Source organism: Aethalodelphis obliquidens, unplaced genomic scaffold (genome assembly GCF_003676395.1).
Source record: "Aethalodelphis obliquidens isolate GAN/ISIS:26980383/991018 unplaced genomic scaffold, ASM367639v1 scaffold32, whole genome shotgun sequence".
Classification (NCBI taxonomy): domain Eukaryota; kingdom Metazoa; phylum Chordata; class Mammalia; order Artiodactyla; family Delphinidae; genus Aethalodelphis; species Aethalodelphis obliquidens.
Window position 1 is genome coordinate 9569573 of NW_020837976.1, and position 22604 is coordinate 9592176.

The following is a 22604-nucleotide window of genomic DNA, read 5'->3' on the forward strand; positions in this document are numbered from 1 at the left end:
TTAGCAAAAGCTGAACTACTCTCTGCAGTTAATAACTGTTAAGAAATATGATGTAAAAAAGAGATTGCACATGCATTTTTATCAGTATTCTACATTGTTTTTCTAGCTGATACTTTTTCTGCATCCTCCCAGGCAGGAAGAAAGTACTGGGGGACTCAGGATCTCTTCTTCGGGTAGAAATGGTGCTGGATAAGGTGCTGGACGAGGTCAGGGCAGACTTATTAACTGGATGATTTAACTCATTTATTATTTGTTTGGTAATTTGGAATGGTCTCTCAGGCAAAAAAATTGACATTCTATGAAGACTCAGTGAGAAGTTGAAGTAAAGAGAAAGTAAGGTTTCCAGCCTAACATGGTGACAAAAATGTACCATGACCTTGGTGACAGCCATCAGCCCCTGCGGTGAGTTTGTCTCCCAGTAAATGCCTGTTATTTTTATGTCTTCCTTTAAAGGGATGCCACAAAACAACTCCCTTCAGAACTCAGATCTTGCTTTGGTTGACCCTCCTCATTCTTAAATGCAGACAATTCAACCTGGACCTGGGGTACGGGGAGCAGAAACTGGATTAGAGTGAATGCTGAGTGAAGAAAAGTGGATCGCTTAACTCGGGCTTCCAAATCAATCTCAGGAAAATGAAAGCTACGCAGGTAAATTCCAAAAAAATCACCAGTTCCTCTTCGTCACAGAAAGTTGAACGAATAAAACCAGCAAGATCAGTTTCTCCTATCTTAATTTTCAGAAATCAAGTAAGAGTGTAAAGGAGTACATTCAACTGACTAGCTTCACTGCAACTAGCAAATAAGAAACAACTAGCAATTAAGTAAAAATTACGGATCTTTCCTTCTTGTTATTAGCAATCCAGTATTTTCTCAACTCCTTTACTGAGTCTACAAAGAGTAATTCTGAATCCGTGATCACATGATTTAAGACTTGCTCAACAGCACAGTCTGAGATCATTTTTATGTAAGGGGGATAACTGATGAGAAAAGAAGACAACTATTTAAATTCCAGGTGCCAGAAACAACACGTTTTCCACAAAGAACACTGAGCTTTCTTCTGCTTTGCCTGATCCAGAGTGCACTACAATTCCCTCCATGACAAGACATAGGCCATTCCAGGTTGGTGTCTTTGCTTTCTTTTTCTTTTATACATGGACTTTTTTTTTTTTTTAAAAATGCAAAAAAAAAAAAAAAAATCTAAGCACAATGCAGGTGTAGTTAAAACTCAAGATAGTGATGGTCTAAAAGTGCAAAGGATGCAGTTACCAGAGCAGGAAGAAGCGTGACATTGGTGAGGGCTACCAGATGGCCAAGAGAGTTATATTCTAATTTATTTTTTACAGTAGCCCTGAGATTACAGTCACAAAAACAGAGACCCAGAGAAGCAAAGTAACTTTCTCAAAGTCATACAAGTGACACAAATCTAATTGTATTATTATAATTTATAATATATTTCAATATATTTATTATAATAAATATATAATTGTTATTATTTATAATATACTTCTAAAATATTTATAATAATAAATATATAATATTTATTATATTATAAGAATATTATTATATTGCTGAATTATATTATTCAGCAATAATAATACTTATTACTCTCTCAAAATAATCTGTTTATTTTCAGCTCTGACTTGAGTAGAACATGAAAAATTGGAAAGAAAACAATGAAAATTATACAATATAAAGATTATAAGTCTAGATATAATTCTAAAGATTCAAGAAGCAGTACAATGTAGGCATATATACGTATACATATATACAATTGAAAGGTAGAGATAGAAAGATAAAAAGGTAGAGATAGATGAAAGAATGTAAATACATGATTTGTTGCTGTTTTGAAAAATATTTGGGTTTATTTTTCAGGTCACAGTGAGCAGTTCTCCTCCACATTTAATAACAGAAACAAGCTACCTGGAAGTCATGGAATCGCTTTTCCGGTAAACTCCTGAGACTTACTTTGACAGCACACTATTTAGAAGAGGTTATGTGACATGTGTCTAGATATAAAAAATAACTTTATATTTAAAATTTTTATTTTATATTTATATATATTGCAAAATGATCACTACAATAAGTCTAGTTAACATCTGTCACCACACAGTTACAAAAAAATGTCTTTTCTTCCGATGAGGACTTTTAAGATTTTAGCAACTTTCAAATATGCAGTTCAGTATTATTAACTATAGTGATCCTGCTGTACATTACATCCCCAGGACTTATGTATTTTATAGCTGGAAGTTTGTACCTTTTGATCCCCTTCACCCATTTTGCCCATCTCTCAACCCCTTACCTCTGGCAACCACCAGTCTGTTCTCTGTATCTATGAACTGGGTTTTTGTTTTGTTTTTTTAAAATAATAACTTTAAATGGTTCCTTATGTTTTCTGTGAGCTGAATTTTTATTAAATTAGCAACAGTAAATTTTGTATGAAAACAGAACATCAAATTATGATAAAAGCCAAACACTGATATTGAAAGAATACGTCCTCATTTCCTTAGAAGGCAGAGAAAGTATTTATATTCTTTCATAATCAAGAGAAGATTGCAAAGAAGTTTCTTAATTATAAAGCAATACAGAATCAGGTAATCTTGGATTTATTTAAATGACATAATGGTATGGTTTCTACTCCTGCAAGGAGGCATTGTTACTAAGCCAAAAATGAGTATTTAAACACAAAATGTGAGATTAACTTAGTCATGGCTTCCATGTCCTACTGACTGGTATTGATAATAAGGTTGTATGGTCCTAACTAGGAGGAGAAACACACACACACACACACACACACACACACACACACACACATATGCACACATATGCATACATATTTGCCTCCAGTAACTATGTAGCTTGGTATAGCTGAAGCAGTATCTTGCCATTATCCAACCCATGGACCAGACACTAATGCTCAGTGGTACTGCAGAAACAAAGTTTATATATATATATATACACACACAATACAAGGCGTCTACTCTCTAGATGTATGATTAAAAAGAAAAGAATCACCTAAATTTTCCACCTAAATTTCTTTAGGTAAGACACAATGAAGAGGCCTTGCTTGACCAAACTTTTAATTATTCTCATCCAGGGCTGACACCCACAACTTTTGATTAGTAAAAACATGTGAAATAAGAAATGGAGCTATTAGTCAAAGGTACAAAGTTTCGGTTGTAAGTGATGAATAAGTCCTAGAGACTAATGTATAGCATAGAGCCTATACTTAAAAATACTGTATTGTATACTTAAAATTTTGCTAAGAGGTAAGTCTTATGTCAGGTGTTCTTGTCACACACAAAATAACAGTAACAAACAGAAGGGCAGGAGGAAACTTTTAAAGGTGATAAATAGGTTTATGGTATAGATTGTGGTAATGGTTTCATAGGTTTATACTTATCTCCAAACTCAGCAAGTTGCATACATTAATTATGTACAACTTTTTGTATGTCAAAAAAAATTTTAATGTATAGTAAACCCTTAGTCTAATAAATTTTGACAATATTTTTCTTCATCTTCCCTTTTCCTCTCAACTGTTATAATCTGCTATGGATTCTTCCTCAGAAGATATTTTATGGCTGCTAATGTTTGAAATCTAAGTTGATTTTCTAACTAGCCACTCTTTCTATACACATTTTCTTGGACCCTGGAACTGTCCTCTTTGTGCTGGTCTTTGAATATTCTTTTGAATTGCAAACCAACAACAAAGGCATGTGCTGTCAGGATGATCCAAGACCTTCTCTATGCAATACTCTCCCAGGGCCTCCAGAACAAGCCAATGCATGCTATTGCCACCTTTGCCAACTCTAGCTAGGGAAGGATGTCTCCACTGAAAGAACAAATCAGGAGGTGTTATTGAATATTTTGATAGGAAACTGTGAGCTGTCAGGCAAAGAAAACCTGCTAGTTTGCATAAAATGAAAACTTACTACTGGAGGACCTAAGAGAAAATTTTTAAATTTCATTCCATCTGTTAGTCAATCAAAAATAACTGTATATTGGGCTTCCCTGGTGGCGCAGTGATTGAGAGTCTGCCTGCCGATGCAGGGGATACGGGTTCGTGCCCCGGTCCGGGAGGATCCCACATGCCGCGGAGCAGCTGGGCCCATGAGCCATGGCCGCTGAGCCTGCACGTCCGGAGCCTGTGCTCCACAACGGGAAAGGCCACAACAGTGAGAGGCCCGCATACCGCAAAAAACAAAACAAAACAAAAAAACAAAACAAAACAAAAAATAACTGTGTATTATATTTTAATGACTAACAAAAGATAAACTTGAAATTTTTGTTTTGTTTTGTTTTTCAACTGTGTGTTTTAAGTTAATGGTTAAGAGTTCAGGCTTTGGAGACAAAGTACTTGAGTTCAAATCCCAGCTTCACCATTTACTAGCTGTGTGTCTTTGGCAAGTTACTTACCTCTTTGCACCTCTCTGGATTATTATTATAGAGATAATAACATTCCCTACCTCATGAGGTTTCTGTAAAGAAGTTACAAGAATGCACTTGGGACACAGCACTCATAAAGATTTGAAATGAAAATAATTATTACTATTTTTTCAATCTTTAAAATGAACTCAAAAAGTTGAGTGGTGACATACAAAACTACTGAAACCATACAAACTCAAAACATCTATATTATCCGATCCTAAGTCCTGTTTTACAGATGCTCAAACAGGCTGAAAAGTAATTTGTCCAGGGCTTCCCTGGTGGTGCAGTGGTTAGGAATCCGCCTGTCAATGCAGGGGACACAGGTTCGAGCCCTGGTCCGGGAAGATCCCACATGCCGCGGAGCAACTAAGCCCGTGCGCCACAACTACTGAGCCTGTGCTCTAGAGCCTGTGAGCCACAACTATTGAAGCCTGTGTGCCCTAGGGCCCGTGCTCCGCAACAGAGAAGACACTGCAATGAGAAGTCCGTGCACCGCAACAAAGAGTAGCCCGTGCTCGCCGCAACTAGAGAAAGCCCGCGTGCAGCAACAAAGACCCAATGCAGCCAAAAATAAATGAATAAATAAATAAATTTTAAAAAGAAAAGTAACTTGTCCATCAAAGGTAGAGTTAGGAATTAACTAGGCCAATTCTATTCTTGTGATTCCAAACTGCCACTGTAATATTTCTTTTTCACTAATCTTTTGCCTAACCACAGAACTTGTCCTGTCTACTCTACTCTGCACTGGAAATTCCTCTGAATACACAAGCAAATAGAGATGAATTCATTCAAATCAAATTGTGACTTGTAGCCAAACAAGTAATGAGAATTTGACCAGGTGACTGCAATATTTCAGTTGAGCTCCCTTGGAAAAGGACAGAATGGGAGGCTTTTTTACCCTGAGTTCTAACTATGTCATTTCCACCAAGTAAAATAGGGCAGCTAGGTGGCTTTGAGCAAAAAAAATAGTTACTTCCAAATTAGCATGAAAGGAATGATGCTACTGACCCAACCTCCAGTAGGATACGCATGTTAGGGAATGCTGGTAGAACATTAATTACTGTACAAAGAAAATGACCACAATTTACATCCAGTTTCTATAGGATTTATGGTGCCAAGTGAAAAGAAGTTTTATTTACAAAAGCTAGTTGACCCAACATAAAATAGAAGGAAGTTAAATTGTCTTTACCTTTGCATATTTTATTACCTTATTTCTAGAATAGGATATGCTTAATGTTTTCATAATCACTACTTCCTACTTCCTTTAAAAATCTGACCATAACTAGTTGATAAGTTTTTTAATTGTTTGATAAATTAATTCATATAAATCACAGAAAATGACTTATTCTCCTCCTTGGAGTATATACCTTTAATACTTAAATATCTGCAGACTCAAAAAACAAAGTGAAATTTCATTATCATTAGGTCATAGGTCAGGAGGTGGAGTGTTTAGTGCACGGACACTTTCCTGTCAAATCACATATGTGGCACCTATCTGTCCATATAGGACCACGGATCACAACTGAGATTCAGGTTTCACATTCTGACCAATTGACCTAATGCATCTAGTCTCTAAGAAATAAAAGTAAATAAAATGTTCCATAGAAATTCCATCATCTTTTTATTCCTGAAGCCTAGAATAAAAATTGTCCTCTGATTTAAACAAAATTTTTGGTTTTAGATGGCTTATTCATACTTCTAAAGTGAAAATCCGAGTTATAAAGGACAATAAACCATCTACAGATGGTTCAATCTACAGACTTGAGATTCCTATTATTGAAAATTCCAAGGTCCAAACAATGGAAACTCACAATGGCACTTTTATGAACCATAAAACAATTCTTCCATATGACCCTTCACATGGATTTTTCTTTGTTCAACAAGTTTTCCCTGTAATACTGCTCTGCTTAACTTGTTGTCATAAATTTACTGATTACTTCAGATGAATGTTCTAATCCTAAAGTTAAGCAAGAAGTACAAGGATACACTCTCTTCTTCTTTCATACCCACAGGAGAGTTAGTCACAAGAAGTCTTTGTTGGCTGACTTACCTTTATTGTAGCTGAGTCTGCGTGAAATGGGTGTGACTCTCTCCAAAGGTATGAATCATTCAGACATTGTTTCAGTAGAAGTTAAGAGAGGTCCACCTAAAAAAATGTTATAGCAAATTAGCAGACAATTCCCTTGTAAAATAAGAGGTCTGCTTTCAAGGCATATAGTAATGTTCATAATAAACACTATGATTTTAAAAAAATCTTTAACCACAAATGTCCTCAGACCAGCTGGTAAGGGTTACTGTGATCGTTAAAACTAAAGTTATCAGGAGCAATTTTTTTCCCACTGCCTTTTTTGTATCACAGTTTTGCTTAACTCGTTTGATAATGTTTGAACACATTTCTGTCTAATAAAATCCCTAAATGGGAACTAGACGAGGTGATGAAACTCAAACTAGGTCCACCGCAAAAAAAAAAAAAAAAAAAAAACAAAGTACAGTTCAAGCAAAATGGATTTAAGAACACTTTCCTGAAATGCTCACATACCTGGGACTTTTTTTTTTTTTTTTGCGGTACGCGGGCCTCTCACTGTTGTGGCCTCTTCCGTTGTGGAGCACAGGCTCCTGACGCGCAGGCTCAGCGGCCATGGCTCACGGGCCCAGCCGCTCCGCGGCATGTGGGATCCTCCCGGACCGGGGCACGAACCCATGTCCCCTGCATCGGCAGGCGGACTCTCAACCACTGCTCCACCAGGGAAACCCTACCAGGGACATTTTGATTTTCTTTCTTATGATATCTGAAAGACTGCTTCAACTCTATTTCCTGGGTGTGTACAGATGTAACTGAGTTAATTAAATTATTATTTATCATATTAAAAGATTTTCAATTGCTTATACTATAAAAGTAAAGTTACATAGAAGTAATTTGCATTTGTAATGTCAAATTTGGGATTCAAGAGTAACAATATCATAACTTTTGCTCAGCAGGGTAGTAGTTCCCAATATTTCTTCTGTGTAGTACGTGTGACAAACGACATTCACAAGCTCACACCCTCCCATGGACAAGCTCACCCTCAGGCTCCATTTGCCTCCCCCGCTGGAATCAACCCTTTCTCCACCCAAGGGGGATGTCAAAAATGCAAGTAAGTAACATCATTAAGGAATAACTTTAAATGTGCTCTAATGATTTTAACAAGTAAATCAATCACAAATTTCAGAACTTGATAATTAATAAGCTACTGCATCGACTTGCATGGTACAAAAGTTTTTTAAAAACCACCAACAACGTTAGTTTTGAAAGTAAATTAAAATCAGTTAATTTCTTTGAATCCTTGTTTTTTCTTTAACATGGAAATTGTTATTTATTTTTGAAATTTTGCTTCTCTCTACTACAGTATTTATAATCATCAGTCAGATCATTTTGAAAAGGTCTTTAAAGCCAGTATTTTACTTCCACCTTTGCTCTCCAAAGCCATTGCATCGCTTCTATTTCACTTTTTCCTGATATGCAAGAATGTCACTTGTCTACGTGCAAATGAATGAAGTAACCGCCGAGAAACCAGTATTCTTTTCTGTCTTCTGAGGGGTTTTCTGGTGGATCTCCCTAGGCTCATTAGTCACATTTGGGTCAGCATGATGGTTTCTGTCTGACACTCTCGGTAAACACTCTTGTGCTGCCCGTAAGCCCTACAAGTCCTGTCACACAGTCCAGGGCTGCTATTAGCAACCAAACTCTCCTCCTCTCTTCCCCAGCCACTGCTACTTCCCTTATCTTTCCAACAATTCCTATAAACAAACCCTAGGGTGAAATCAAAGCTAGAGATTTATTCTGAAATTTTTTTCAGAAGCCGTAGGTGGAGAGATAAAATCAACATTGTAATGAACGCTTTGTTCACCTCCAGAGGGAAAAGGGATTTTCCATATTGTTTATGGTTTCTGGTTTCGCACTTTGCTCCCCCTGTAAGGAAGGGCGTCTTGAAAAGGAGAAAGAACACAGAAATGTTCTCCACTGGCCTCTAAACGCCTCAAACTTTATACTGTTCGGGAAGCCTTGGCAGGCCCATCTGTGATAAAATTGTGAGGTAGGGGGATTTTGCCCACAGTGAAGCAGGCCTCCCAGCACACCCACACCTCAGTTTGGTGACATTTACTCATGTCCTTCCAGGAATATAATGCTCTCTTCTCTTTTCCCCTTTACCCTCATTTTATACACACACACACCTATCCTCCAAAATAACCTTGAAAATATTGGGTTGGCCAAAAGGTTTGCTCGGTTTTTTTCCCTAAGATGGCTCTAGTAGCACTTAGTTGTCTTTAACTTCATTGAAACAATTTTGTTAGATTGTGTGTGACAGCTGTCATATCAGCGTGCATTTAAAAAAACACTTGTGCTCGCTTTGGCAGCATATATCCTAAAATTGTAACAATACAGAGAAGATTAGCATGGCCCCTGCGCAAGGATGACACGCAAATTCGTGAAGCGTTCCATATTTTTTGATTCACTTTGTTATACGGCAGAAACTAACACACCATTGTGAAGCAATTATACTCCAATAAAGACGTTAAAAAAATTAAAAAAGGGGCTTCCCTGGTGGCGCAGTGGTTGAGAGTCTGCCTGCTGATGCAGGGGACACGGGTTCATGCCCCAGTCCGGGAGGATCCCACGTGCCGCGGAGCGGCTGGGCCCGTGAGCCATGGCCACTGAGCCTGCGCGTCCAGAGCCTGTGCTCCGCAACGGGAGAGGCCACAACAGTGAGAGGCCCGCGTACAGCAAAATAAATAAATAATTAATTAATTAAAAAATTAAAATAAAATATTTAAAAAGACTTATCAAAATTGGTGAATTTTTGTGTAGCCATTTCATTATTGAAGGTGGAAGAAAAAAAGCAACATTTTTGGCATATTATGCTTTATTATTTCAAGAAAGATAAAAACGCAATCAAAAACGCAAAAGATTTGTGCAGTATATGGAGAAGGTGCTGTGACTGATCGAATGTGTCAAAAGTGGTTTGCAAAGTTTTGAGCTGGAGATTTCTCACTGGATGATGCTCTACGGTTGGGTAGACCAGTTGAAGTTGATAGTGATCAAATCAAGATATTAACTGAGAAAATCAACGTTATACCACGCGGGAGATAGCCGACATACTCAAAATATCCGAATCAAGCGCTGAAAATCATTTGCACCAGCTTCGTTATGTTCATCGCTTTGACGTTTGGGTGCCATATAAGTTAAGCGAAAAAACCTTCTTGACCATACTTCCACATGCGATTCTCTACTTAAACTTGATGAAGACGTTCCATTTTTAAAACAATCTGTGACGGGCGATGAAAAGTGGATACTGTACAATAACGTGGAACAGAAGAGATGGTGGGGCAAGTGAAATAAACCACCACTAACCACACCAAAGGCCGGTCTTCATCCAAAGAAGGTGACGTTGTGTGTACGGTGGGATTGGAAAGGAGTCCTCTATTATGAGCTCCTTCCAGAAAAGCAAACGATTAGTTCCAACAAGTACTGCTCCCACTTACACCAATTGAAAGCAGCACTCAATGAAAAGCGTCTAGAATTAGTCAACAGAAAATGCATAATCTTCCTTCAGAATAACTCAAGACCACATGCTTCTTTGATGACCAGGCAAAAACTGTTACAGCTTGGCTGGGAAGTTCTGATTCATCCGCCATATTCACCAGACATTGCACCTTCGGATTTCCATTTATTTCAGTCTTTACAAAATTCTCTTAATGGAAAAAATTTCAATTCCCTAGAAGACTGTAAAAGGCACCTGGAACAGTTCTTTGCTCAAAAAGATAAAAAGTTTTGGGAAGATGGAATTATGAAGTTGCCTGAAAAATGGCAGAAGGGTGAATACGTTGTTCAATAAAGTTCTTGGTGAAAATGAAAAACGTGTTTTATTTTTACTAAAAAACCAAAGGCACTTTTTGGCCAACCCAATATATTCACTATTCTTTCATTCACATGTTCCACTAGTATATAATGAAGACCTACAATGGATCAGGCACTGTTTAGGTGCTGAATACATAGCAATTCATAGAGAAAAACACCAGCCCTCATGAAGTTTACATTCTAATGAATGGTGACAGATAATAAGTAAATGCACAGTCTTTTAAATTGTGATGTGCCAAGAAGAAAAATGAAGTGGGAAAGGGCGATGAGGAGCCCTGGGGGTGGGAAGAATTATAATTTTTATATGGGTGGTCAGAGAAGATCTCACTGATAAGGTAATATTTGAGGGGAAAAAAGTGAAGAGTGAGGAAACCTGGTACATGTCTGGAGCAGAACCTTCTCAGGAAAAGGAACAGAGAGTACAAGGACTCTGAGGTGGAGCATGCTTGGTGTATCTGTGGTGTCATGTTGTGATGTAAATAACTGATAAGAGATTAGCATGCCACCCTCCCAGGAATATGCATGTATCAGCCAAGGGAACCTTCAGCTCAAGGATTTCAGACCTTAGTCAGTAGGAAGGAGAGGCATTCTGATGGGCCATGAAGACCTTGCTGAGGTTTTCTAGACAATCGTTGCTTTGTACACACCTCAATTCAGCATTATTATAGCCTCATCACCTTGTAAAACTAGTGTATGATTTATTTCGAAAAAGAATCTCTGACGATGTTGGTTCAGCACTCTACTTAGACCCAAGGATAGACAATTCTGTTTTCTTTGCTGAGCCAAATCTCATTTTGCAACTGTAGTGTCTTCCTCTAATTCTCTGGTCTGTGAACACTGCTGACAATTTCATTATTTTGGTTCGGGACTTTGCATCTGAGGAGTCGGTCCTCATCTACAGACTCACGAGGAGGAGCCTCTGGGAAACAGCTCAGCTAGAGCCTGTGACTCACTGCGTGCGGCTCTCTATCAGGCAGGGTGTTGGCGATGACTGTTCACCAAAGATAAGCTGGCTTCTTTGTGCTAGACCACGGGGCTGGCAGTCTACTGGGTTTGATTATTACTCTGTAAGTTCTAGCTCAGAAAGGTAGCAAAGCTTTTCCCACCCTGTTGTTAGAGGCCCCACCCCACAAATCAGCCAGTGCTGTTCTCTTACTGCCTAAGGCAGAGGCCGCTCTTGGCCCAGCTAACTGGAGAATCCATGAAAATTTCAACATCCTGACACCTAGTGTCTGTGATGTCCCTCTTGCCTTGGCCTCTATGGAAAAAGACCATGATTCCTTCTCCAGGACAAAGGGGAAGGATGATCCTCTCCCATTTCTCCACTCCTAGTGTGATACACTCTCTTCTCAACCTGACCCTGAACTCCTCCAGCTTTGCCTTGTCCATGTCCTTCCTGCCACATTCAACTCCCGAGATACTATATCCCAGACACTTTGACCTCTTAATTATCAGCCAGGCCACTGTGAAACTCTGACTCACACCCACCATCCGCTACCCCTCTCCAGCTCTTGGGCTGCAGTATCGTTGGGGGAAACAGACAAACACCCACCAACACACGTGCATGTGTGTGTGTGCACATGTATGCGTGTGCATCTCACACACACACACACACACACACACGATCCCGGACCAACATTTTCTGACCAGATCCACTATTAATCCATCCAGAGTGGATATTTCAAACACCTTCCCCCTATAACTCTCCTTTTCCACTTGTAATTAGTTCCTTCCATGTGGGCTTGGTTCAACAAACCTTTTTTTTTTTTTTTTTCCTTTAAGGTAAAGTAGCTTTATCTTTTCTTAAAATTTAATTAATTTATTTTTTATACAGCAGGTTCTTATTAGTTATCTATTTTACACATATTAGTGTATATATGTCAATCCCAATCTCCCGATTCATCACCCCACCACCCCACTTCACTCCACTTTCCCCTCTTGGTGTCCGTACGTCTGTGCTCTACATGTGTCTAACAAATCTTTATTGATCATCTAATATGTGCTGGACACGAGGGGCTGGGCCCACTATGAATATGATATGGCCTCTGCTCTTAAAGAAGTAACAATCTTGAGAAAGGAAAACAATCGAAGTAGCAGACAGGAATGAACTAACCATAAACCACAGTGTGACTGCTGCTATGTAGGTTGTGTGAGTCACTTTGAACACAGCCACAGAGAATGAAAGGAAAGTTAAGTACAATAATTGGAGAGAATGCAAAAAGGAGAATTGAGGATGACTCTCAGGTTCCTGGCTTGGGTGACCAAGTTGACAAGGCATATGAGGAAGTAGCAAGCTTGAGCTGGAGAGGTATAGAGGGATAGGGAAATCTTTTTTGTCAGTATGCTGAATTTGATATCCTTACAAAAGTATTATGGTAGTTCGATGTCCCTATGAAATGTCCAAATGGTAATGTCCCATGTTAGAAGCTCAGAAGAGAAAACTGATGGATCTGCACAATGGGAGTGGCTACAGAGTCGTGCTAGGTACCAAATAAGAAAAAAAGATAGAAAGGACTCAAAAGGCATAAACACTTAACAGGTTGGCAGAGAATAAGAAATGTATTGAGAAAGAATAGTCGAAAAGAAAGAAAATTAGGTGACTTTCTGCCTACTAAATCTACCTGCAAATATGTTCTCATTTCAAACTACTTGCTGGACTTTTCTCATTGGATATTGCTCTAATATCTCAAATTCAATTTTCACACACACACAAAAGTCTTTACTTCTGACTTTCCTGTTTGTGTCAACGTTATGAAAAAAAAAATGCTTTTTTCTCAGATAAATCTGAAACCCCTGACTCTTCACCAACAGCCTTTATGCTTTGAGTTACTCAGTCCTCACAGGTTCAATGTCTCCTTCACAACTATTCATCCTTTAAGAATCAGCTCACCACACCACTCCACCCCAACCTCACGGTCCAAAGCATGAGTTAGGTACTCTCTTCCCTACGTTTGCTTTATACCGTGCAAATAGTTCTACCACTGCACTTATAACAGTCTATGTTAGGTATAGCTATACTATTTCATAAGCATCTATTTTTGTTTCTTGGATTACTTATCTTTGTATTGACAGTAAAATGCAAATTAAATATTTGGTGAACAGAGACAAACTAAATGTTGAACAAATGAACAAATGAGTGGAACTAAACCAGAAAACAAACTCCTCCTCTTTTCGCCCTTCTCCCTTGACCTAGATACGTGTCATAGTTTTTCCTGTATCCACATACCCTTTATTTTTTTCGTTTTTTAAATTGAGATATAGTTTATGTACAATATTATACAAGTTACAGGTGTGCCATATAGTGATTCACAATTTTAAAGGTTATGCTCCATTTATAGTTATTATAAAAATATTGGCTATATTCCCTGTTTCACATGCCCTTTATTAATCAACATTCTATGAGAAAGCTTCTTGACTGTCATAACCAGTTTTTGTTGGTCTTTATGAAAACTTTTTTTTAACATTTTTGTTTTAGATAATACTAAGAGATGATTCTAATAAGCTAATCACCTGTGTGTACATGTGAAACAAAGTATGCTGGGAAACATAACCCAGATAGATATTTTGAATATATCTAGATGTTAAAGCTAATTATTTGCACAAAGTATGTTTTTTTAACTGATGCATTATAAGTACGTGTCTTAAAAGTACATTTACCATAATGTTCAACAATTTAGGGGGAAAAACCTGCAAGTTAAACCTTTCACATCTTGTTAACACTTCAATTTACTTTAAAGCAATCAGCACTTCATTAGGAATGGCATTTGTTCTTGTGCAAAGAGATTTATGAAATAGATTGACTCTCATGCCAGCAGAAAAAAGTCAGGAGCTAGAGAACTAGCTGTGTATGATGTGACTTCCAACAAGTCCCTTCAACTCACTGAGTCATAAGTTTCAGAAGGAACTAATTCAAGAATGACATACTATGGCATTGGATTGTACACGTATTGACATCTTCTCTCAAAGCCTTACAATAAAAGTCTTATAGAGGAATACTTTCCTGAAATTGCCTTTGACAGCCTCCAGGGGAGAGTAAATAATCCAACAGAAATAAAATCTGCATTAGCTTTTCTCATTCCGGAAGCTACAATTATCTTCATTACTAAACAGAGATCAAACTCTAGATAATGAGGCATAAATACTTGCCTATAGGAGTCAGTTGCAAGAGCACTAATTTTAGGTAGGATTCCAGGGATGATTTGTGAGTGTTTTGGTAAAGCCTGCCTTGTTTAATTAGTAGCTTTCCCAGCAGTGATGGGGAATGAGAATTATCACCAAGGGTGCTACCAACCACACCTAACTCAAGAGAAAGGAGTGCAAACTAGAAGACATTCTTCCCTCCTGACTCAGCTATGTAACCAACGTTTATTGAGAGTCCATCATGGGACTCAGCACTGTTCTAGTCACTGGAAACAGTGGGAAACTAAGCAGACACTCCTCCTAGATACTTTGTCCTCAGTTTAGCCACTGATACTTAAGTAACACTATGAGAAAAGTCACTCTGCATTTACTCCCTAAACAGAGGAAAATGTGGTTCTCAGCTCAAAGAGGTCCCTGGCAGCTTAGGAAGAAAGGGACTAAGGCAGAGATGGCCATTGTACTGGATCTGGAAAAGTGGCAAGATTAGAACTGGGGAAAGAAGGGTAGGAGATACTGGGGGAGGGAGAGGAAGGCACTTCTAACTACAAAAGGAACTCTACTATTTTGGCCAACTCTGATGCCAAATGTCTGGTTCTAGTAGCAAATCAACCGTTTATACATTTATAGGCTCTTCCAATACTTCATTGTCAATAATTAGCCTTTCTTAGAAGTTTCCTAATCTGTTGCTGATTCTAGAGTTTCTGTTTTTTTCGAGAAGAATCCAACTTAATATTTACACTTGCAAAAATAATAACACCACCACCATTTGTTGAACCCGGATGTGCTAGACACTACAGAACCCATCATACAGATTTTCTGATTTAATCTTCACAACAGTCCTATTTGTTGGATGCCATTAATCCCATTTGACAGATCTGGAAACTGAGGCACAGAGTGGTTGTCCAGGTCACACAGCTAAGTAACTATTGCAGAGAGGATTCTGACCTCTAGTGACACTTTGTGTAAGAGATTCTGTAAATCATATGGAAGCGTATATGTTTCCCTGAAGCCCTCTAGAGTTTTCTGCCAGTCGAAGCTAGTTAACAAGGGGCCGAAGAACTGTCCATTTGGATCATGTGTGATTCTTCTAATAACGGCTTCCCCTGAGCCAGACAAGCGGCATACCTGTGGAAAGCACTGAAGGGGCCAGGGGAAGAGGTGAGAAGCCTTCGCGGAGATAACCACCCGAAATCCTGCTCCAGAACCTTCGCTCCCGGAGAGCGGGCCACACGCACCCGGCCGCGGTTGAGGACGCGGGTCCGGGCGTCACTCGTCTTTCTCCTCCGCGCCACCTGGGCCTCGCGTACAGTTACAACGCACTGGACCTTCCGGCGGCCTCGGGCGGCCGGGCCGGCTCACTGGCCGCCGCGGGCCTCGGCTGCAGAGCCCGGCCACACTCCGGCAAGAGCGGGTCGGGGAGGGGAGGACGACGGGGCGGGGCCTGCCACTCCAAGTCCCCATGCCGGGGACGTCACGGCTCCAGGTGCGTGTGCGGCGCGGGGCGGGAGTCCACCGTGCGCCTCCCTCCTCCACGCAGGTCCCACCTCAGCGCGAGCAGCTCGGCCGGGCTCCGGGCTCCCGGTTCCGGGCTCCATTTTCTCGCGGAGGCCACACCTGGAACCGCGCCTTTGGGCAGGGCCGCGCGGCCGCCGCGGGGGAGGGGACCCTTGGGGCGGGGGCGCCGGGGAGGAGCGGGCGCGCGCGCGCGCGCGCGGAGACGCGGGGAGCCGGCGGCGCCGAGTGGTGCTGGCGGCCCGAGACGGAGCCTGCGACGGGATGGCGCTGGGCGCGGGGGGTTCGCTGCTGCTTCTCCTGGTAAGTGCGGGGAGCAGGGGCGCGGAGCCTCGGGCGGGCCTGGGCAGCTGCGGGCGCCCGGCCCGCGCCCCGACCTGCCCGCTTCCGCCGGGCAAGCATCGGCCCGCCCGGCGCTCCCTCTTTGTGCCCCGAGGTGGGAAAGGGCCGAGCAGGCGGCGGCGAGCGCGGACCCTGCGGCTCCGCTGGGAAGGAGCGGGCGTGGGAAGCTGGCTGAAGTTCCGTTTTTCTTACCGCCACGCGCAAGCCCTGGCGCGTTTCTGTATCTGCGATCCGCGGGTGTAGTGAGCCCTGGAGCGGGGACCTTTCCTGGAGGTCGAGAGCTTTGTCCGGAGTCTCCTCAGACGGCAACATGGAGGCGGTGGGAGCAGCGGCCGCGCCTCCTCCCCGGGGCTCCCGCCACCCGGGCGCGGCAGTGACTTGGGGAAACACCTGTATTCCTAGACTGCAGGAAGGGGCCCCAAATAGTTTCTTTAATGTATTTTACAAAGTGTAATTTTTTGGTTAAAGCCACGTTACTTTTGAAATCACCCATATATAGTCTGAACTTAAAGTTCCCAAAGTTGGTGTTTTAAAACAGTCGCCTAGTATTAAAGGTAATGAACATATGTAACAGTTTTAAGATTTTTTTCCTTTTAAAAGATTACACAAAATCGATATGCAGCGCCACAGTCAAACGGGATTTTCAGAGGTTCTTAAAGGAACTGGCAAACAGTGTTCCATCTCTCGATCTGCATTTCTTATGCCTGGCTTCTACATTCAGATGGGGTTTTAAATATGTTTGTTTTGTTTGTTAAAGGAATTGTACATAATTAAGAAATGTATCTGCTTTATAAGGGTTTGCTAGATGGGTTTTGATAAAATGACAGTTATCCTGTTCATATAGGCGTGCATTCACCTTCCAGAGACTTAACACAGGTATGTTCACAGAGATTAGGTACAAAATCATACTGCTTTCTTATATAATGGTGAAAATAAAAACTACAAGTACATTCTCTGTATTGAAAGCGCTAACTTCCGAAAGATTGCCTTCTCTCTATCCCAGAATTACAATGAAAGAGGGAAAATATTTTTTTTTCCTATATCTCACACAGGAAGAAACATGACTAATGAAATCTAGGGATTTCAGTGAACTCTCACTTGCGTGCTATTTAGGACCTGCGGACCTTTGGCACACCAGTTAATTTTCATGCTTTTTATCCATTTCATTTTGCCTAAATCATTGAGGTAATTTTCAATTCAAGTTTATTTTGTTAATAAAACTTTTCAAAGATAATTTGTGGTTTCCTTTTTGGCCTCCAGAGTAGGAAAGCAACTAGTTCCCTCATCATGGTACTTCCAGACTAAGGAGATTACAAAACTAGCATAGCACCTAGCTTAGTTTGAGGGTTAAATATAAAATCCTAGAAAAGAAATTGCCTTTGTTCTCAAGTGATATAACAAGCAGGCCAATTCAAGTACATTTACAGAGAAATAGGTATATAATTTAGGCATAATTTTTACTTTATCAATTCAGTATTTTTACTTTATTGAGCAGCGATTGACTGCTCGTTTGAAAAGTGATTCTAACTAACTGAATAAGCAAAATTCTTGGACACTTCTTTGTATTTTCTGCAATACTTGCACGATATGTATTTTGAGTATGTTTATTTTTGGTCAAAGAACAGTGGGCATTTTGCGCACTGATGTGTTTGAAGTTGGAAGTATAGATTTTAGTGAAGAATATTTGAAAGCAGCTATGCTGACAGAAGTACTTCTCCAGGACACAGCTCTTTTATAGAAGGTAATAGAAATTGTAGTGCGTACAGGTCAGAGTTCAGTTGTAGATCACAGGATTCACTCTAGCTAGTTAAAGCAGGAAGATATTTATTTCAGGGCATTGTGTTGATTGCATCCGTGTGGCAAGGACTGAGGAAACACTCCATTTTGAGCTGTCAGTGACTTCAGAGCCATCCATCCCGCAGAGCCTAAGCCCTTAGGGAGCTGCTGCCTCTCCTGTGATCAGGAACCAACACTGCCACCCGGCAGTGTGGAAACGGCCATGATCAGGGTGCTACTGTTGCTGCCAGCTCCGGAACCATGCCACATTTGCTAGGATGCATACCAACGAAATGTACCAGGGCTCTGCATCTTGGTACCCATGAATCTAGTACAGAATCTACTAGATGAACACTAGAACCCAGAGTAAGATAGCTGCAAAAACCCAGCTCCATCCACATCTATGCTTGCCAGCAAGAACAGCAGACACGTATCTTCTGCTTCACTTGCTTCTTTCACATCTCACGTAGATGCTGGTTGTTGAACCTAAATCACATTCAGAACGTTAGCTGCTGGGAGTCTGATATGTGGTCTCTAGGTTTCCTCTGAAGTTCACGGAGATAAACCAGAAGCGAGATGTTGAGTGGCACCCACATAGCTATCACACAGATAGAGCCAACTCTATCAAAATGGGAAATAGAGGTAACATTGTAAATAAAGTCAGAGAACCTTTCCTCACCAAGAGTTCCTTACCTGGCATTTACCGACTCCCAGATGGTCCATAGATAGAATTCAGAAGGTCCTTATACATGGCTGGGAATAAATTACATACCTGTTCTCACTAATGTTTAACTGAAATTTAACATTTCTTTAAATTATGTGTAGGAAAGACACTGCAATAGCATAGCAGTACTTGTGACTTTAGACAATAGAATGCACAGATATTTTCACATAATACTATAGGTATCTTAAAATACCATTTTTCTCATCATTAATAGACTTTCTGCTATATTTTATTACTTAATGTGTTGATAATGAAGTACATGACATGACTGCATCACAAATTGGTGTTTTTTAAAAAATTCTGATAACTATTTCAATGTAATTGAGTTCATTCATAATTCGATGTTTTTTATTTTATAAATTTAAAAACATTATTCTGAGAAGAGGTCCACAGGCTTCAACACCCTGCTAAAGAGGGCACTTGAAGAGATTTTCTGGTGGTTGCCTCAGTTTTGCCTTTGACTAATTAAGCTTGTCCTTCAAAATCAAACTACATTTTAAAGATTAAGTGGGAGCAAATTATACTGTGAGCGGTTGTGTCTACTCATACGTTAGTTTGTTAGGGCTGCTATAACGAAGTACCAAAACCTGGGTGGCTTAAAACAGAAATTTATTTTCTCACAGTTCTAGATGCCAGAAGTCTGAAATTAAGGTGTGGGCTGAAACCTACAGGTTTCTTTCCTTGCCTCTTCCTGGGATTGGGTGGTTGACCACCAGTCTCTAGGATTCCTTGCCTTGTCGGTACACACTCCAGTCCTCTGTCTTCACGTGGCATTCTTCCTGTGTCTTCATATCGACTTCCCTCTGTGCATGTCTGAGTCTGTGTCCAGATTTCACTTTTCCATAAAAACACTGGTCCTGTTGGATCAGGGCTCACACTAATAACATCAAACTTGGTTAAATCTGCAAAGACCCTGTTTCCAAGTAAGGTCACATTCGGAGATACTGGGGGTTAGGACTTCAATATATCTTCTTTTGAGAGACACAATTCAGCCCATAACAAGTAGGTTCAACTATCTATACATTATCAACAACTTTGGAGTTATGCTTAAGGTTCTAATATGCAACTGGATAACAGATTTTAGAATAAACTCAAGTGTAAGTGAGATGGTAAATATTGAAATTTATAAGAATAATCAGTTATATTCAGGGATTTTAGAAATGTATGATTTCACATTTGTTTTTGTTTCTAAAAAATTAATAGGTAATGGGGAAATGGCAACTCTTAACAGAAGTTTCTTTAATTATAAACTTAGCAGAAAGTACTTTACAAAGAGACATGAGCATTAATTTCATTTACATTCTCCCTGATCATTAGAAATACCTGATGAGCTAAATTAAAATCTCCAAGGTTAAAGTCCAGAAATGTATATCGATAGAAACTTCCTAGTTAATCTAATAATTAGATATGTGTGAGAGAATTACCAATCTAAATTTTGCAAAATAGTTTATTCATGAATGAAGCATACAAATATTTATATGGAAAAGAAATTACACACTGAATAGGGGTTCATATTTTTAAAACCGCCAAATTGCAGTAAAAGTCAGAAAGCTTAATTGAAATTATAAATGAGCTTTAGATCAATTTTAGCATTTCTCAATCACAGCTTTTTTTCTGTCTTTCATTGTGCCACAGATTTTAACAGCTGATAACACTTTTCAAACATACAGTCCCCATATGATGCAAGATTGTTTTCTCAGTTAAGTTTATCTTAAAGTTTCAGATGTATACCACATATGACATTGCACTCTTTTTGTTTACTTCTAATTATTTTAAAATTTACTGAGATTTTTATCATATGCAAAGCTTGATGATTAGGGTGAAGGAAGCTGGAACACCAGGATTTGTACCATAGTCTAATGGTAAGATGAATGATGCCCACAAGAAAATAAACTAGGTAGGAACTAACCCCATATGACCACTCTTTAGTGATTCCCTGCTCAATTCTAAACCGTGTGCTAGACATTGGGAGACCAGTAAAAAGTCAGATGGGTTCTGCCCTCATGGTGCTTACAGTCTAGTAAACAAGTAAATGGCTAAATTCCAAATGGGTGATGGTAAGAAGAGTAATGATAAAAGAACACACAGTGCCATGGAGCCTACAGAAGGAGCTCCAGCACTGAACATCCCAGCTAAGACCTGAGAGTAATTATAAATTAATGAGATGATATGAAGAGAAAGAGGGGGAAGAATGTTCTAGGTAGAGAGAAGAGCATATGCAAAGGCCTGAAGACAAGGATGCATGGTTCCTTGAAAAAACGGAAAGAGTCCATGTAGCTGGAACACAGTATGCAGAGCAGAACGACATGCTGAAAGATGTCTGCAGCCTTCTTGATACCAAGGGAAGCCACAGAAAGCTTAATTGACAAGTGAGTGCTTTTAGGGAGGTGTTCAAATCATAAAATGAAAAGATGAATGTTAGTTGAGTAGGTCAGGAAGGGGTGGAGAAAGAAGAGATGGTAGTCGACTGGGTACAATTTTGCCTCATTATTAAAAAAAAAAAAAAAACTTCCAGAATTTGGGATGCTGTGATCAAAGACGGCAGAAAAGCCCAGACAGTCCTGTGGAGGGAGGGTGCAGCCTGGCAGGAGGGTTGGTTTGCGAACAAGGGTTCTCAAGAAAATGTCGGGGCCGGGGGTGGGGGTGGGGGGAAGGATGTGAAAGGGGCGTTTTGATTGTCACAAGGTGCAGGATGCTACTGGCATTTAGTACTCCAAATGCAGCGTGGCTAAACCTCCAGCAACGAACAGAACCTTCAAGAAAAAATTGGCCACTCAGGAAGACTTTTCCTATCAGAAATGCCAATAGCTCCCCCGCTGAGAAATGGCGATAGGCAAATAGTGAGAGATTCTAATCAGGGATTCATCCTACTTACCTCTGTCTTTTTAAAATGCAAATATCCTCTCAGTTGATTACGCCTTGATACATTCATTTATTCAGCAAGTATTATTGAGCACCTACTCTGTGCCAAACACTTTTCTAGGTCTTACCTCAAAATCGCACCTTCATGGGAATTCCTTTCATCAGCCTAGCAGGTGCTGCCTGGCTGAGGGAATGAGAAGGCAGATTTGGGCGGAGACGAGAAGAAAGAGGTCCCATTTCCCCTATTCTAAAATACCTCCATCCCACTACTCTTTCACGTTCCCTACGATACAAACTAAAAATACACAAATAAGTGGCCCATAAACTCCTTCATGTTGGAGATCCACTCTCCTTACACCCCAAAAGTGCTAACTGGGCAATGGGGCAGGGCGCCTAGCCCAATCGTCATTCTTGTTCTAACACTGTGGATCGGCTCTTCTTTCAAATATCTCCTTCCTTTGCTTCCATAGTACTCTGCTGGGGGTCCTTTCACCTCCGGGAGGCTGCGGTGGTTTTCCCATCCGGCACCGGAGGATATGCTGTAGTCAGATCACCAGGAGGCCCAGGAGGTACTTGGGGGAGGCAGAGCGTGGCCGGTAACACCGGTGGCTGAGGGGCGCGCCCCTGGGACCGCGCGGTAAGCCCTGCCCCTTGAGCCGCAGCGCCCTACTCTCGAGCCTGCTGCCTCTTCCCTACGCAGAGCGTTTCCTCAGGATTCTAGCTTAACATTTCTACAGTTCGTGCTCTGATAATGCCTCCTTCTAACTACTCAATCTCTGATCCCTTTCCCTATCCTCCACACGCAGGGCACTGCCAAGCGCTAACGTCGTCCCCATAAAGACTGTTGCCTCCACCCACCCATCCCGGTGCCATTACCCTATTACGGGCCCTCATCACATCTGCTCTGGCTTATTTAACCTTCAAACT

General features: G+C 40.5%; 1 protein-coding gene and 1 non-coding gene across 8 annotated transcripts in view; both read left to right on the plus strand.

Annotated features, from left to right (window-relative positions):
- The first annotated feature begins 91 nt into the window (after window positions 1-91).
- DSG2 (desmoglein 2) overlaps window positions 92-22604 on the plus strand; it is a 63213-nt gene continuing 40700 nt past the window's right edge. Inside the window, exons 1-5 of one of the 7 annotated variants that reach the window (XM_027127676.1) lie at window positions 92-648; window positions 741-1119; window positions 1873-1946; window positions 6438-6523; window positions 7405-7559. In XM_027127676.1, the coding sequence (XP_026983477.1) occupies window positions 7545-7559 (15 nt within the window). In that variant the 5' untranslated portion in view covers window positions 92-648; window positions 741-1119; window positions 1873-1946; window positions 6438-6523; window positions 7405-7544. Of the gene's footprint in view, window positions 1120-1872; window positions 1947-6437; window positions 6524-7401; window positions 7560-15572; window positions 16277-22604 lie in introns of those variants that run through there. The other 6 variants (XM_027127671.1, XM_027127677.1, XM_027127672.1 and 3 more) reach the window with 6 other exon arrangements.
- LOC113631387 (U6 spliceosomal RNA) lies at window positions 8805-8911 on the plus strand. The gene has a single exon (XR_003437301.1). It is a non-coding gene; the product is annotated as a U6 spliceosomal RNA (small nuclear RNA).